This window comes from Sus scrofa, chromosome 17 (assembly GCF_054392235.1).
Source record: "Sus scrofa isolate SSC_HxYL_T2T_F1_AM1 chromosome 17, Sscrofa_HxYL_maternal_Yorkshire_Landrace_v2.0, whole genome shotgun sequence".
NCBI lineage: Eukaryota > Metazoa > Chordata > Mammalia > Artiodactyla > Suidae > Sus > Sus scrofa.
In genome coordinates this window covers 33,194,692-33,212,061 of record NC_139399.1, presented here as the reverse complement: position 1 = coordinate 33,212,061, position 17,370 = coordinate 33,194,692, and the positions used below count along the sequence as shown (strand labels likewise).

The window sequence follows — 17,370 nt, the reverse complement described above, 5'->3', positions numbered from 1 at the left end:
ATCCTGTGTTGTTGTGGCTGTGATATAGATGGCAGCTACAGCTCCAATTCGACCCCTAGGCTGGAAACCTCCGTAGGCTGCTGATGCGGCCCTAAAAAATATAAAAAAGATAAAGAGAGATGAGCGATAGGAATCCTTTGTGGAGAGTGTTCCTCTCCTACTTCTGGGCTCTCTCCTGGGGCTATTTCATGCTGACTCGTGGTTTTAACTGCTGGCTACTGTAGCCCCTTTGCCCACAGACACAGAAAACCAGAGAACCTGGGGGTTCACTCTCCGTGGCAGGGCTCTTAGCCAATGGCTCTGGGTGCAGCATGAGAATATGACAGCCCAGCCCCCTTGCCCTCAGGGGAACAAACCCTACATAATTTACACTCCAGAGCTTCCTGTGGGATCAGGCTGAGGCTAGAATTTCTGGAATCTCATCCTTGCTTGAATTCTTTCCCATTCCCAACGTGTATTTATTATCTTAATGTTGGATTCTGGTGATAGTTTCATACCATTCAATTATATCTATTATAGCTTAATAGCCTGTGAAGGAAAGAAAAAAAAAGAAACAAATGATTTTCCCTGGATAAAAATGCCAACATGTTTTGACATATAGTTTGATATTCAGAACATGATTCTTATGTCAAAGTAATTACCTGAAGTCAGTATTTATCACAATGCTGTTTCATAGTGATAGGTGCCATATGTAAGGGTCAGATAGTAAAAATGTCAGATAACCACTTGTTCTCAGCACTTACATAGTCAAAGGTGGTTACAGTTCAAACTTGGCTTTGTTATTGTCCGTGAGTATTTATGGAGAATTAACTGCTTGTCTTGCAATGAAGTTAAAACTAGAAATCATCTTCTATTACAATGAAATAATTCTTCCTTTCCTTTCTTCCTTTCTTTCTTTCTCTCTCTCTTCCTTCCCTTCCCTTCCCTTCCCTTCTCCTTCCTTCCTTCCTTCCTTCCTTTCTTTTTCTTTCTTTCTTTCTTTCTTTCTTTCCTTCTTTCCTTCTTTCCTTCTTTCTCTTTCTCTCTTTTGTGTTTTTAGGGCCACACCTGAGGCATAGAGAAGTTCCCAGACCAGGGCTCGAATCAGAGCTATAGCTGCCACAGGCTCAGCAACGTGGGATCTGAGTTTCAACTTTGACCTCCACCACAGCTCACAGCAATGCCGGATCCTTAACCTACAAAGTGAGGCCAGGGATTGAACCTGCGTCCTCACGGATGCTAGTTGGGTTCGTTAATCACTGAGACACGACAGGAACTCCAAGTAATTATTATTATTATTATTATTTTCGTCTTTTTAAGGCCACATCCGTGGCATATGGAAGTTCCCAGGCTAGGGGTCAAATGAGAGCTGTTAACCACCAGAGCCATAGCAACACCAGATCCTAGCTGCATCTGCAACCTACACCACAGCTGATGGCAATGTCAGATCCTTAACCCACTGAGCAAGGCCAGGGATGGAACCTGCATCGTCATGGATACTAGTTGGGTTCGTAACCTGCTGAGCCACAACAGGAACTCCCTCTCATTGATTTTAAATGGTTTTAGTGTATCATTTCAAAAATTCTAAGAAGTTGGCAACTGACTGGGCAATGGGATTAAAGGAGTCTTTTGTTTGGATTAAGTGAATCATTTGCTCTAAGTTTAAGAAAAGTCCTACGCTAAGCAGAACTTCTCTAACTCTGATGTGCATATGCATTAGCTAGATAGCTTGTTAAAATGCAGGTTCTTATTTGGCGAGTCTGGAGTGGGACTTGAAACTCTCCTCCCTAATGGTCTCTGCTGGGAGCCCTCTCTTAATAAATCACTTGTACCAAACTCTTATCTCAGGGTGTGCTTCCAACTCAGGTGGTTGTCGTTCTGGGGAATTTTAGGACTGATTCCCAAGAAGGGCTTGCACCACCTACTGCAAGTATTATTTTCCCCTTATTTATGGTAATGGAGAGCGTTAAATTCATGGCCGTTGCTCTAAAACAAAGTGTGCCTAAGTGGTGACTGCATTTTTTTTTTTTTTTCTATAAGGCTAGTCTGCAAGGGTGCTGAAGAATGGTGAATAATTGGCACAGAGCCCATGCATCTGTTTAAAGTTCTAACAGCCTGTTCCATCACTTTGATTTATTTCATTTATTTAGACTGTCCCTTTGTACCTATATAGGCCTGGGCAAGTGAACTTGCCAAAATCCAAGGAGACTTCAAGTTCTGCCCTCTTAGATTTAAATGGAGACCAGGGAGTTCCTATTGTAGCTCAGCAGTAATGAGCCCGACATGACGATGTAGGTTCGATCCCTGGCCTTGCTCAGAGGGTTAAGGATCTGGAGTTGCTATGGGCTGTGGTGTAAGTCACAGATGTGGCTTGGATCCCGAGTTGCTGTTGCTGTGGCTGTGGTGTAAGCTGGCAGCTACAGTTCTGATTTGACCCCTAGCCTGGGAAATTCCATATGCTGCATGTGAGGCACGAAAAAAAAGTAAATAAATAAAATAAAATTAAATTAAAAAAGTAAAATAAAGAGACCACTATCCCTTTCTTGTTCCCTGTTCTCTGCAAGGCTCAGGGGCAGGCAGCTGGCTCCTTCTGTGTGTCTGCTCCCAGCTGGAGTGAGCAAGACCAGCTCAGACTTGAGAACCCACAGGTCCTGAGATGAAGAGTTTCATCTTCAGGGAATGCACCTAATATGTGAGTACATTTTGGTTTCTGTGCTTAATAGGAAGGCTTTGACCAGGGTCCATCTCTAGCTTTCCTAAATTTCCCATCTGATTTTTATTAGCAGAATCAAAGTTTGGCCTGGTCCAGAAAGAGGAGTCACTTCCAATTTGGGGCCTTATCTGTAAAAGGAGGATAGTTATGCCTTTTTTTGCTTGAAGGCAAAAGGTTGGACTAGACAATCTTTTGAAGTCCTTTCTTATTCTAGGAACCAATTCTTACCTCCTTTGCAAGTCAGAAAATGCACTGCTTCTGTGGAGAGTCAAGCAGGGCTGCCTGAAGATTGATGCTGGCAGCACTGGGTGCCTAGCAACGGCTGACAAGGACGGGAAGGCAACTTCCCTCTCCCAGGAGCCTGAATCCAACTTCTTACAAGTTGTTGATTTTGTATTCTCCCTACATAATGGGCATTTGCACTTATACTCATGGGTGGTGCCTGAAGCCACATCATTGCTCAAAACTAAGGCCAGCCTCTTGGAGAAGATGGAGGAGCAGGTGGGCAGGGACCTCCAATGATGCTCAAATCCAAGGTGAGTCCAGCAGTAGAGACATGTGACATCTCTGTGGGGTGGTGAGAACAGAGGGAGTACTCTCCTCTTACCAGAAGATGGAAGGTTTCCCAGCAAAGCTCATTTCTTGGTCTACACTGTGTGACCTCACTCATCTTTTCTCAACGTTAAAGTGAGTTCACCTTTTTTTTTTTTTTTTTTTTTTTTTTGGTCTTTTGTCTTTTTAGGGCCCCACCCATGGCACATGGAGGTTCCCAGGCTAGGGGTCTGATCAGAGCTGTAGCCGCCGGCCTTCACCAGAGCCACAGCAATGCCAGATCCGAGCTGCATCTGCGACCTACACCACAGCTCACAGCAACGCCGGATCCTTAACCCACTGAGTGAGGCCAGGGATTGAACCTGCAACCTCATGGTTCCTAGTCAGATTCATTTCCACTGTGCCATGACGGGAACTCCAAGTTCACCTTCTAAGTAAGTTAGCAAACATCCTGTTTGCCCCATGTTCTGAAATACCTTTTGCTAGACAACCAGCTTGATATTCCTTCAGTTATCTGATTGGGGGTATTATTAGAGTAAAACAGCCACATGTAAAACAGGTCCCATGTCGCTACTGCTTGTTTATTAGAGTAAAACATTCGCGGAAGATGAAAACAAATTTTCCTGAAGAAAACTTTTATGTGCTATGGTGGGTGGGTGTTGGGTTCTCGTGCTTTCCCAGGAATGTAGTTTTGTGTGGTGTGTGTGTGTGTGTGTGTGTGTGTGTGTGTGTGTGTGTGTGATGTGTAGCATTTAGAAATGCTCACCATGAGTTCCTGTCGTGGCTCAGTAGTTAACAAATCCGACTAGGAACCATGAGGTTGTGGGTTCGATCCCTGGCCTTGTTCAGTGGGTTGGGGATCTGGCATTGCCATGAGCTGTGGCATAGGTCACAGATGTGGCTCGGATCCCACGTTGCTGTGGCTCTGTTGCAGGCTGGTGGCTACAGCTCCAATTAGACCCCTAGCCTGGGAACCTCCATATGCTGCGGGAGCGGCCCAAGAAAATGGCAAAAAGACAAAAAAAAAAAAAAAAAAAAAAAAAAAAGAAACGCTCACCAGAGTTCACTGGCCCTGACTATTACTGACTCTCACACCCACTTTTGCCTCCGTGGACACCTGGTGTTGGGTGGAGAGACACGGGCTAGTTCACCCTGCCGAGCCGGCCCTTGGTCCTGAGCTGGAAACATACTTAGCCTCTAAAGCCAGTGCAAACACTCCAGCTGCCTCAGGAGCAGCCGCGGATGTCCCAGAATGCCTCAGAGTGCAGTTGCCGTACAAATCTGTGGTTGCCTGGAAGGGAAGATATTGAGTAATGAGTACATATGCCACGCTATTTAGAACCCCAAACAATGTGGAGCAGAGGATTTTCTAGTTCTTTTACTTAAACTCTGCCTCGTTCTGAAAAAGATTAAGATGAAGGTACAGCTAAGTTTGGCACACATATATCTCTTTCACCGTACATTTTATCTGAGCTTCCTAGTAGCCCATGCAAAAAGGGACACCATCAGTTATGGTTACAGTGTCTGCAAGATAAAAGCAAGCAAGTGTTCAGAGAAGCATATTGGCAGCTAGTCTAGGGACTAGAGAGAGATTTGTTTCGGGATCCTAAAAATAAATACTATAGATGGGAAGTGGAAAGTCAATAGCATCACCCTAGTCAATGCAATGGTGAATTTTGTTGCATTGGAATTGGCTTGGAAAGATCAAAGACCATTTCATCAGCATTCCTTTTCCCTTCAGGGAAAAGAGTAGTATTCCCACAGAGGGAAGGATAGACATGCTCAGCTAAAGTTTGCCTAGAGGGACAGGCTATTGAAGAGAAAGTGTTCTGTTCTCTACATTTAAAGGTCACACAGAGATTCTGGGACATGTTTGAGTAAAGATGGTACATGAATGATCACCCCCACGACTCTCCTTTCTCTCTTCCTTCCTTCCTTCCTTCCTTCCTTCCTTCCTTCCTTCTTTCTTTCTTTCTTTCTTTCTTTCTTTCTTTCTTTCTTTCTTTCTTTCTTTCTTTCTTTCTTTCTTTTTCTTTCTCTCTTTCTTTCTCTCTTTCTTTTTCTCTTTCTTTCTTTCTCTCTCTCTCCCTCTCTTTCTCTCTCTCTCTCTCTTTCTTGCTTTTAAGGGCTTTACCTGCAACATATGGAATTCCCAAGCTGGGGGTTATATTGGAGCTACAGCTCTCGGCCTATACCACAGCCACAGCACAAGCCATGTCTGCAACCTACACAGCTGACAGCAATGCTAGATCCTTAACCCACTGAGCGAGGCCAGGGATCCAACCAGCATCCTCATGGATCCTGGTCGGGCTCATTATGGCTGAGCCACAATGGGAACTCCTCCCCATGACTTTTAAGCAGCTGAGTTTTAAAGGACTTTCACAGAGAGAAAAAATCCCCACTGGCAATGTTTGCGAGAGTCAGGGTTTTCATTAAGATTGTTTGTAAACCACAAGAATAGTCCTTTATCCCATTGCCCACAGGCTTTTTAAGTGCACCTATTATTTTGAGGAACAAAGTATCAGGGAGGTTTAAAGGCATCAATTGGGTGAAAATAACAATATTCTAAGAGAACTCAAGGCCATTCTTCAGCTGTGGTAGAACAGGGGTTGAGGACAAAGTGACACCATTGGGAGACCCTTGGGGCAGAGAGCTTCTAGGGGGAGGGAAGCATTACAAGCAGAACAGGATTGGGGCTGCCCTCACTTGTTTCTTTCTGCTCTGCTCCCCCCCACCCCCCGCCCCGGGTGATGGAGGGAGCTCAGCTGAGGTCTGCCTTGCTCACAGGTAGAGGGCTTCTCCCGGCTCCCATGAGAGCCTGGCGGAGTCCGTATATGGACTTGGGACTGAAAGTCGAGCCAGTCATGATGATTGTGTCCAGGTTCCGGCTCTCCATCCAGCCCTGGTACGGGTGATGGCCAGGTGGGAGGTAACTCCGTAGGACTATTTAATCATGTATTGAATTCTGCCTTGGAGGTCTGAGGAAAGGCTGCTGTGTGAGTGGAATACCCAAAGAAGGAGCAATCCAGAAATGCTCATTATGCTCTACAGAGACATATTTCTGAGGGACCTGGAAAATTCACCCCTATACCTATGTGCTCAGGAAGGGAGAGCTGCTTGGAAAAGTGCAATAAATAATCCCAGTCTGTTACTCTTCACCCGTTTGTTTTCTCAGACATAGACTTTTTTAAAAGTATGATCAGGAGTTCTAGTCATGGTGCTTCAGAAACGAATCCAACTAGGAAACATGAGGTTGCGGGTTCGATCCCCAGCCTTGCTCAGTGGGTTTAAAGATAAGGCAGTTGCCATGAGCTGTGGTGTAGGTCGCAGGTGCAGCTTGGATCTGGCGAATCTGGTATTGCTGTGGCTGTGGCATAGGCTGGCAGCTACAGCTCTGATTTGACCCCTAGCCTGGGAACCTCCATATGCCGCAAGTGTGGCCCTAAAAAGCAAAAAAAAAAAAAAAGTATGATCAAATGCACTACTCTTCCCTGGAGAAAATTCATGTGCACCCAAATTGGGGTGATTTATGGACCCAGAAAAGTCCATCCATGGATGCTATTTTTATTTTTATTTATTTTCTTTTCCTTTTTTTCAGGGCCGCAACCTGGGGCACATGGATGCTCAAGAGAGGAATGGAATCCAAGCTGCAGCTGCTGGCTTATACCATAACCACAGCAACAAAGTGGGATTCAAGTTCTGCCCCACCTGTGTCTGCAGCCTACATGGCAACTCCAGGGCAATGTGGGATCCTTAACCACTGAGCCAGGCCAGGGATGGAACTGGCTCCTCATGGATACTAGTTGGGTTCTTAACCCTCCGAGCCACAAAGGGAGCTCTGCTATTTTAAACTTTCTATAATAAATGGATGGGTTCTTGGCTTATATGGGGTGCTTATGTGATGCCCCAGTTCTTTAACTGTTAGCCTTAGAAGTGATGAGCTTCTGCCACTTTTTGGTAAACCAGAGTTAGTTCATCGTTAATTGTAATTGAGAATGTCTACGGAAAATGAGCAGGAAAGAGGCCATCATGTTCTTGTTTATCGCATGTCTCTACCTTGGTAACAAAGCATTATCAGCCTAGAAGGGGAGGGATCTCCCCTTGGAACACGCGCCCACTCTTCGAGGGAAGAGGGGCGAGCTCTTCCTCCCATGACGTCACGGTGCCTGCGCATGACGTCACACACTGTCCGCCTGCATCCCCTAGCCTCGCACTCACCACGCCGGCCTCGGGGTTCCTCTTCCTCCCATTGCTGAAGGTGGAGGCCAAGGTGGAGGAGCAGCTCTCGTCGTACAGGGCGGTCCTGCCGTCGTTGATGGCAGAGTTGATGGAGATGGTCCACATGCTGGAGGCATAGCCGTCACAGTTGCAGTCGTCGTAGCTGCCACCGTCCCCGGAGGCCCACACGTAGATGCTGCCTTTGCCCCCTCGGCCCTGAAGGGGGTTGGGGACAGGCAGAGATGCCACGGGCTGCAGGGGGTCTGGCCACTTGGGCTTCTTCAGCCGCTGAACCCATTGACTGGATTCGTTTCTGTCTCTCTAGGATGGCGGAAACCACTATCCTAGCCTGGCTGTGTGAGCGTTTTCCTTTGCAGGAAGGAGTCATCCGAGTTACAATTTAAGGTGGGGACAACAAGGTGAGAAAAGCTAGATGAGGCTCCTTCAAATTTACAAATGGACTGCTTTTTTGGGGAAGGGGGTGTGGCGCATGCAGAAGTTCCCCAGCTAGGGATCTAACCTGCACCACAGCTGCCTAAAAGTGCTTCAGTGACAACACGAGGTCCTTAACCTGCTCCACCACAAGGGAACTCCATGATTCAACTGCTTTTAAACCTAGTACATCCTCATGGTAAAAAGTTAAAGGAGAAAAAATTGAAAAACAAAAACAAAAACAAAACCCTGGATGTAATCATTATTGTCCAATTCTTATGTATCCATTCAGGCATTTTTCAGCAAAAATGGAAGTGTACCTATATATTTGTGCTTAGCTATGTGAGATATAAAAGATACTTATACATCTTTGATTTTATATATATATATATTTTATATAAATTTACATACATATATAGATATTGTAAGTATAAACTACACATTTTTTAAAAAATTTTATTTATTTATTTATTTTGCTATTTCTTGGGCCGCTTCCGTGGCATATGGAGGTTCCCAGGCTAGGGGTCCAATCGGAGCTGTAGCCGCTGGCCTACGCCAGAGCCACAGCAACTCGGGATCCGAGCCTCGTCTGCAATCTACACCACAGCTCATGGCCACGCCGGATCCTTAACCCACTGAGCAAGGCCAGGGATCGAACCCACAACCTCATGGTTCCTAGTCGGATTCGTTAACCACTGAGCCACGACGGGAACTCCTAAACTACACATTTTGAACTTGTGGCTTGGAGGAAACGAGTCTGATTAGCATCCATGAGGACTCATTTTCTATCCATGACCTCCCTCAGTGGGTTAAGGATCCAGCATTACCGTGAGCTGTGGTGTAGGTCGCAGACATGGCTCAGATCTGGCATTGCTACGGCTGTGGTGCAGGCCAGTGGCTACAGCTCCAATCTGACCCCTAGCCTGGGAACCTTCATATGTTGCAGGCGCAGCCCTAAAAAGAAAAAAAAATTTGAACTCAATTGGATCATACTCGAATTCTTTTAAATATAATATATATTGTACATGTGTAAGGAAACACCAAACATAAGCAGAAAGTCTAATATCATCAAGCTAAACATACAGAAAATAACTTTAAACATAACAACATGCACAATGGTTACCACCATATGCTAATTAGTTGTGACCGGCAAGCTTAGTTATATAGATACCTACAGTTTGCATTGCTCTTCTGTTCAAATTACATTCTTGTGCTTATGTCTTTCCTTTCTTGTTCTCGGTCTTCTAGGAGTAGTCTCTGTACCTCCAGAACCCAGGAATGGCCGTTCCTTTTGGCTTCCTACCTTCTGACCCCAGGGGCAGTAGGCCAGGCTACTCTGTTTGGCCCTGTGGTCTGAGTGGACTGGGTGGGTGGAGATGAGGACAGGGATGCAGTGTGGGAGGTAAGTGTCAGGTGTCCAGCTCTGCCCAGGGCACTGGGTCACCCTCCAGGGCAAGGAGACAAACCAGCCATGGCAGAGAAAGTCTGACCCTGCACGGCCAGCAGGGGCCCTCAGTCCTGACTCAGTGCTTTAAGGGCAGAGATGCCAGAGGAAAGGGGATGGATGACTGGGTTAATTCAAGGGCTCTCTGCCTCTTGATGATGAGAAATGACATTTTGATTGCTTCTAACGATATAGATTTAATTAGCCTGTGACTGACTGAGTGGATAAGTCAACAAAGATTGATTCAGCCACTAGCTGAAAACTGTCGTCAGCATTTTGGTAAATCTGGACTGGAAAACTCCATCCAAACAGGTGACTGCACTCAGAAACCAGGATGGAGGGAGAGTTCCCACTGTGGCTCAGTAGTAACAAAGCCGACAAGGATCCATGAGGATGTGGGTTCGATCTCTGGCCTTGTTCAGGGGGTTAAGGATCTTGTGTTGCCGTGAGCTGTAGCGTGAGCTTGGATCCTGCATTGCTGTAGCTGTGGGGTACGCTGGCAGCTACAGCTCCAATTTGACCCCTTGCCTGGGAGGAACTGCCATATGCTGCGGGTGCGGCCCTAAAAAGGAAAAAAAAAAAAAAAAAGAAAGAAACCAGAACGGAGGGAAATACATGATGCTTATAGCTGGTGCAGGTGTCACACCCTCAAATAGACTCAGATTTGATTTGGGCTCAAAGTTAAGAAATGGCACCTTTGAAAATAAAACAGATGGGAATCAGGATAAATGAATCAAGATAAATGGCTGAGGCCACACTACCTCTGGAAGCCTCCCTTGAATCAGACCACAGGTGGGCCGCTAGTGAGACCAAGCAGCCATTGCTAAAAGGAAACCATGCCAAAAGTATTCTCACCTGGTGTAGGGAGATTGGCTGTGACTCTAATTTGTCAAGCTTTCTCTGTATTCATGCCCCCTTCATAATATGATTTGCAGCCCCACACATCAAGAGGAAAGATCTGTTTCCCACCACTTGAATCTGGGCTGGCCTCCTGTCTTGCTTTGGCAAAGAGGATGTGGTGAGAAGTGGTACTGTCAGTCCCAAGCATTGGTCTCAAGGAGCTCTATCTATCTACTTCCCATCTCCCTCCTTCTGCTCTATTGGACCATGGAAACCAGCCCAAGTTAGCCTGCTGGATGACCACAAATATACTCAGTCAGGTTCACTGCTGCAGCCAACAACTGCCAGGCATGGGAGGCTGTTCCCAGACCAGCCAGTCTTGTAGCTCACTCTCTAGCTGACCACAGATGCATGAGTGAGGCCACCTGAGATCAGCCAAGGATGGCCCAGATAGGCAGAGCCACCCAGCTGAGCTGTAGATCCATGAGCAAATTAAAATAAATTGGTGGTTATTTTAAACTCCTGAGATCTGGGTTAGTTTGTTACATGGCCTCACTCACTGATACGCAGAGAGCAACTGTCAGTATGTTTCTGAAGAGTAGGAAGCAAACATTAGTTTTTGTTTTGGACTGTAAGACTTGCCCACAATGGCTAGAAATATTAAACTTCATTTTCCTAAGCAAGATGTGTGTGTTTACATGAGGCAGTAATAATTATATTCTTTCTTCTAATAGGTGGGTAACATCAGCAAATAGTCCCTGACTTCTGGGGAGATGGTGGATTCCTGCCAGTTTTATATATAAATGCAAAGTATTAAGAATAAAATTGGGACCATAAAATATATCCATTTTTGTGGCCCTGCTTGAAATGTATTTCTCAATTACCATTACATTATTAACATTTCCTCACATAATTAAATATTCTTCTACACCATAAGTTTTTATTAGTCTTATTAAATAGCAATTCCATAATTTATTTATTCTTTTTCTTAGACTTATATATGGAAGGCTATTTCTAGGTTTTAAAATGCTGAAAAGAATATAGGGAATTCTGGGTGGAAAGGAATAAATGTTTGAAGATTCTTGATCCACACTGCCATATTATTGCTCTTTTATAAGGCTTGTTAATAATTCATATTTTAGCCAGGAGTGCCTAAGAATTCCACATTCAGCCCATCTGAGTCAGTATTTATAATCAGTAAAAAAATAGTTTTGCCAACTTGGTGTGCAAAAATGGCACCTCATTGTTTTGAGTTATATATATTTTTTCATTTTATCATTTTATATATTTACTGCTCCTTTGTGTTCTTCCTTTATGAATACGTTAGTAAAGCTCCAAGCCCCCAAAGATAATGTCCTGTGCCTATGTTTTCTTTCATTATCTCCTTTTTGTTAATTTGTTAGAGCTCTTCCTATATTAAAGACCTTAACCAAATTTTTGTCATTGATATTGCCTATACATATTTACCCACTTTTATCTTTTGCATTTTGAGTTGCAGAAAAATTTCTACTATATTAAATCTATTATTTATATATATATTTAAATACCACATAAAACAATGTACTGATACAAATATTGCTTTTTTGCACTCACAGTTCATGGAACAAATTTATTCAAACTGTTCACATCTTTGACATTTTTGTTTGTCCTTAAAAGATCACTGGTTACCTCTTAGGTGACCTAGCAGTTTTCCTGGGCTCACTGTAGTAGATGTTGGGGCTGACTGCCAAACGTTTCTAGCTGTCCACTGTCTGGGCCCATGATAATGCCCCCTAGTGGTTGTGTGTGGTCTTGTAAGCCATTTTGATTGTGAGTTGTGAGTGGGAGTGACAGATACATGGTATTGTTTCTCAGCTGAACTATTTACTCCTCAATGCCAGATGTTCAGAGCTCTTCTCCTCTGCACAGTGACTAGCAATGTTCCAGAAATCAGCCCCTATTCCCCCAAAGAATGTGATGAGCAGAGCCCCCTACTGGTCATGATGGATGAGTAGCCAATTGAGAAATAAACCTTTGTGCTTTGAAGCCTCTGAGCTCTTGGATGGTTTGTTATCACAGCTTAATATAGCCTCTCCTGACTGATACAGATCATCATGTTCAGGTCCATTTAGTTTATATCAGATACAGCATTTAAAAAAACTCTCTGTAGGCGTTCCCATTGTGGTTCAGTGGGTTATGGACCTGACTAGTAGCCATGAGGATTCCAGTTCGATTCCTGGCCCCGCTCAGTGGGTTAAGGATCTGGCATTGCTGTGAGCTGTCGTGTAGGTTGAAGGCACGGTGAGGATCCTGTGTTGCTGTGGCTCTGGTGTAGGCTGGCAGCTCTGATTAGTCCCCTAGCCGGGGAACTGCCACATGCTGCAGGTATGGCCCCCCAAAATAAATAAATAAATAAATTAATAAATAAAAGAAGAAAAAACCTCTCTGTGTATGCAGTTCCTGAAAAGTTTATCCCAAGCCATTTGTGTAATATTAGAATTCTTACTGTTTTCACTTTTCCTTAGATGTATATTCTGATTCTTGACAACTTAACCACCTACTGAATTGCTTTTTTTTTTTAGTATGAATAAAAGCCTTTTAATTTGAAAAACGTTTAAGCACCACAAAAGGTAGAGTGAATAGTATAATGAATCCCCATGTATCCATTGCTCAGCTTTAACAATGACCAGACTTGCATAAATTTTGAAAGGTTTTGTAAGTAATATTTATTACTCTTTTGGGGGGAGGAAGGTAAATATTTTCCCTTTGCTTTTATGTTTAGAAAGCCCCTCTCTGGCACAATATCAATGATTGAATTATATTTCCTGGTATCTGCTGTTTTATGTTTTCATTCTTTATTCACTTCATTCCTGTACTTGGAGTGTTGGAGGTGGTGAAGTCATAAGTCACCCTTAAACAAGAGTGATGGGGAGTTCCCGTCGTGGTGCAGCAGAATCGAATCCGACTAGCAACCATGAGGTTTTGGGTTCGATGCCTTGCCTCGCTCACTGTGTTAAGGATCTGGTGTGGCTGTGAGCTATAGTGTAGGTCGCAGATCCCATGTTGGTGTGGCTGTGGTATAGGCCAGAAGCTATAGCTCCAATTTGACCCCTAGCCTGGGAACCTCCATGTGCTGCGGGTTTGGCCCTAAAAAGAAAAAAAAAAAAAAAATAAGGGTGATGGAAGCCTGCATCCCCTGCCCCACCAGCCGGGCTCATTTTCAGAGAACTGCTGGCTGCACTCACAGGGAGAAGGGGTTGGTCTAAATTTATGCCCCTTCTAAATGACTCTGACCCGCATGGGAGCAGGTAGTTAATTATGAGGGGAATCTCCGGAAGCACAGGTGAGCAGGAGAGACAGCAGTGGGGAAGAGAAAAAAGCCAACCAAGTACGAGCTGATGAGGTGTCTCCCTCTCTTCTGCCTCTGGAGACCCCTGTGAATGTACCCCCAGGACAGTGCATTGACCACGGTCCCATGGTCTGGGCTGCGAGCCCTGGGACTGGGGGCTGCCTCCCTCGGTGCCCCACTGCTGATGTGTAGGAAGATGCAGCTGGACCAATGCATCGGGGCCATGGGATTGCAGTGTCTGCCTTGAGCCCCCATTGGTTCTGTGATGTTCAGCAGGAGTGGGTGGGGTGTCAGATACTGTAGCCTCTGATTAAATCCCTCACTTGGGCTGTGTTTCACCACATGTGTAGCTGCCTCTAATTATGACTTGTCTTGCTGAATATCTGCCTTGGATATGACCCCTGTGCAATCCTGTTTCTTTCTAGCAGGATCCACACACCCTGTGATGAACCTTTCTGCTGTCATGGGGGTTGCTGAAGGCATACGTTCACATCAATCCCTCAACCCAGTCAGTGCTTGGGTTTCTCACTGGGTGCAGATGGGTCACCACCTTCAAGAAGGCTTAGAAATGAGTGACAACTGTTTTGATTTGCCAGGGACTAGAGAGTTCCTGGGAAGCTGGGCTTTCAGTGCTGAAGCCTGGAAAATTCTGCTCAGTCAGACTGGCTGGCTGCCCCACCTAACTTAGGAAGGATCCCCAGAAACCCACCAGCTTTTCCTCTCATTTCTCCTTATTGGAAACAAAAGGAGCAGTTGTAACTGCAGCTACCATCTCAGAGGCTGAACTGCAGACTCTGTGTGGCGGCAGCCGCTGCTCAGGTGGGAGCCTTCATTTGGTTTCAGAGCATCAGTCAGGGCTGGCGGAGGAGTCTTGAGAGCTCGTTGGCAGGAAGCATCATTGCTGCCAGAGGCCCTGGCACTCGCTGCCACCGTGTCAGACCCGCTGCTCTGATTACATTTCAGCAGGGGGCACCAGAGCCTCTCCTTACCCATCCTGATTAATCACTGTCTCCCTGGGCAGCCGCCACCCCCCACCCCCCTTCCTAGATGGTGGCTTTTGAGTCATGGTCTTGTAAGTGACCCCTTGACATTCCAGCTCAAAGATCTGGGATGTGTGCTTGAGCCCTTTGCAACCTCCCAGGAAATAAACAATCAGTGCTCTGTCTCATCTGTGCCTCAGAGGATTTTCAGTTGCTTTGTCTTTAAATATTCTTAAGATGTTCCCTCTGGTAGCAACCCTGAGGTGTGATTAATAAGAAATCATAGTCATCAGAGCCAGCCGGAGATGTGCCAGGGTGGTCCTGGGTGCATTTCCTTAAGATGTGGAAAGGAATTCATGAATCAGGTATCACTTTCAAGACCCTCTAGTGGCGTCTGAGTTCTTCTTCTGGTGACAGATGTAAGATGCTGGGTGCCATACCGGCTGGGCTTTGTTTCCCATCGGTCTCTCTTCAGGGGCTACATCCTTTTCTGACCAGAAAACACATTGCCATGTTGGTCTTTTATTACCTAGGGAGGGATGACTCCAAGTTTGGATTGGGCTTTGCTCAAACTGCACTCTGGAGATTGCAGTAGATGGCAGTGAGTGTCACCCACATTCCTGAGACCTTATGGCTTCTCATGCACTGGGGATTTCCAGATGTCAGTTCGGGCATGTCTTTGCGTAAGGGCTTTCCCCCAAGAGGCTGAAGGCTGCCCTGCGCACCTGCACCTGGGCTGAAAGTGCTGGGAGGTTTAGGTCTCTTGGGGACAATCTCAGCCAATGACTTTGATGCCAGGTCCCGTGCTGCTAGGTGAGATAACTTCAGCGTGTGTTCTGCACATTTTCCAGCTTCCCAATGGGATTAAGTGCCAGGTGCTCACAGTGGTAGCTGGCTCACTAACACATCCTTTATTCAATCCTTTCTTCCCTGTCTCTTATCTCTGCATTCACTCCTGGTATCCCCTTTATGTCCCTAATCAACTACATGAACTCAGTCTTTGTCTCAGGGTTTGCTTCTGGGGGATCCCGAACTAAGATGGCAATTGCTGGATATCTCATCATTCAGCGGTCTCCTTCTCCCATATGTAAATGTGAAGGATGCCTTAACTGTAAATTCAACATGTACAGTTAAAGTGGAAAACACTGAGGTAAAGGTTGAAAAAGTTTCCTTCTTCTGCTTTATGCCCCCTCCTTGCTGCCTTCCTTAAGCATTGATTGAACAAACTTAGGAGATGCAGATGCAAATCCCTAAGCAGCTGTCCCTAAGTGATGTTTATGTGAGAAGCAGCTGTCAGACAATTGGGGGTGGTGGGGTCTGTGGCAAATAGTATACCCCTGAAAAGTTCTCTTATTCTCCATTTCCTCTTCCTCTTCCTTTTTTTTTCTTTTGTCTTTTTTTGCCATTTCTTGGGCCACTCTCGTGGCATATGGAGGTTCCCAGGCTAGGGGTTGAATCGGAGCCATAGCCGCTGGCCTAGGCCAGAGCCACAGCAATGCGGGATCCGAGCTGCGTCTGCAACCTACACCACAGCTCACAGCAATGCCAGATCCTTAACCCACTGAGCAAGGCCAGGGATTGAACCCACAACCTCATGGTTCCTAGTCAGATTCCTTAACCACTGAGCCACAGTGGGAACTCCTCTTCCTCTTCCTTTTTATCATTACAATGTTGGTCCAATAAAACCTATCTGAGAGACTAAAATTTGAAGACAAGCTTAAGATCATCCTTAGTGTAATAGGTAATTATCTGACTCCTTTGTTGGGATCACCATTCAGAGGTGGATTTTTCTTTAGACTAGACCAGACAACTGAAATAATTGGGAGGAAATCTTTGCTCATGTATAATATCCCATTGCTCTCACAAATTCTATAACACTGTCTAAAAAAGTCACCTTGAAACAGGAAAAAATCCTTCCCACAGCTTGGGGGAAAGTCAAATGAGAAATTGTGTATTTTTCACCATACTCATTTCAATTTCTGAAATATTTACATGCTGTCATCTGAAGATAAGTCATAACATTTTTTTCTCTTAAGTTTCGGCATGCTTTGCAGAACAAACACACTTGAGAGAGCCTTTTTAGTTGCAGCAGGGGACACTACGGATGGAAGAGAGAGAAATTCCCCACCTTGAGACTCAACGGAGCAGTTCAAAATCTTGTGGAAAATGACAGGAGCCACCTGGGGTTAACTGCACTGAGCCTATTTGCATTGTAAATTCCAACTGAGGCCAGATGTCACCTACTCCCCAACTCTCTTTTGTCTCGGATGTCAAAAAAGGCTTCTCAGTGAAAATCCATGTCTGATGAGGAAGGGGGACATCTGCCAAGTGCTCCCCTGGGTACCTGCTGTCACCTGGTCCTGGACTTGGATGTGCCACCATTTCTCTGCAGCCACACAGTGAGTAATGCAGTAGGGAAACGAGCCATCTGCATGGACTCCTAAGGGTCTAAGTGCTAAAATGGGGCAGCCTCATTAGCTTCTGTGCCACACCCCCCTCAAGCCCAGCCTACTGGTAAACCCCCTCTGTGAACTGCACTGACCAATCAAATGTCAAGGATCCTTGTGGCTGTCTCAGACAGGCTGAATGTTGACGGCTGATTGACATAACCTTGTAATAAATCATTATTTCCTAAATAATGGTCCAAGTGTAGCAATTGATGTTTAGCTGTCCACTTGCAAGGACTTTCACACTTGTGTTTCTGGGATCCTTTTGTTAAATGCACAGGTGCTGAATGGCCTAGGATGTGAGATCTTTTCTTGAATTCCCTAAAGGAATTGACCTCCATAGTCTCAGGTAACTGGAGACTACGGCTGGGAGCCTTGTCATTTTGGGGAAACACAAAACCATGGTGCTTTAGCTGATTTTCTTCTTCCTGAAGGGA

General features: G+C 45.3%; 1 protein-coding gene across 1 annotated transcript in view; it reads right to left on the bottom strand.

Annotated features, from left to right (window-relative positions):
* The window catches only part of PCSK2 (proprotein convertase subtilisin/kexin type 2), a 239,841-nt gene that overhangs the window by 14,202 nt on the left and 208,269 nt on the right, over positions 1 to 17,370 (bottom strand). Inside the window, 2 exon segments of the mRNA NM_001004044.1 lie at positions 4,435 to 4,535; positions 7,463 to 7,678. Of these exon segments, the coding sequence (NP_001004044.1) occupies positions 4,435 to 4,535; positions 7,463 to 7,678 (317 nt within the window).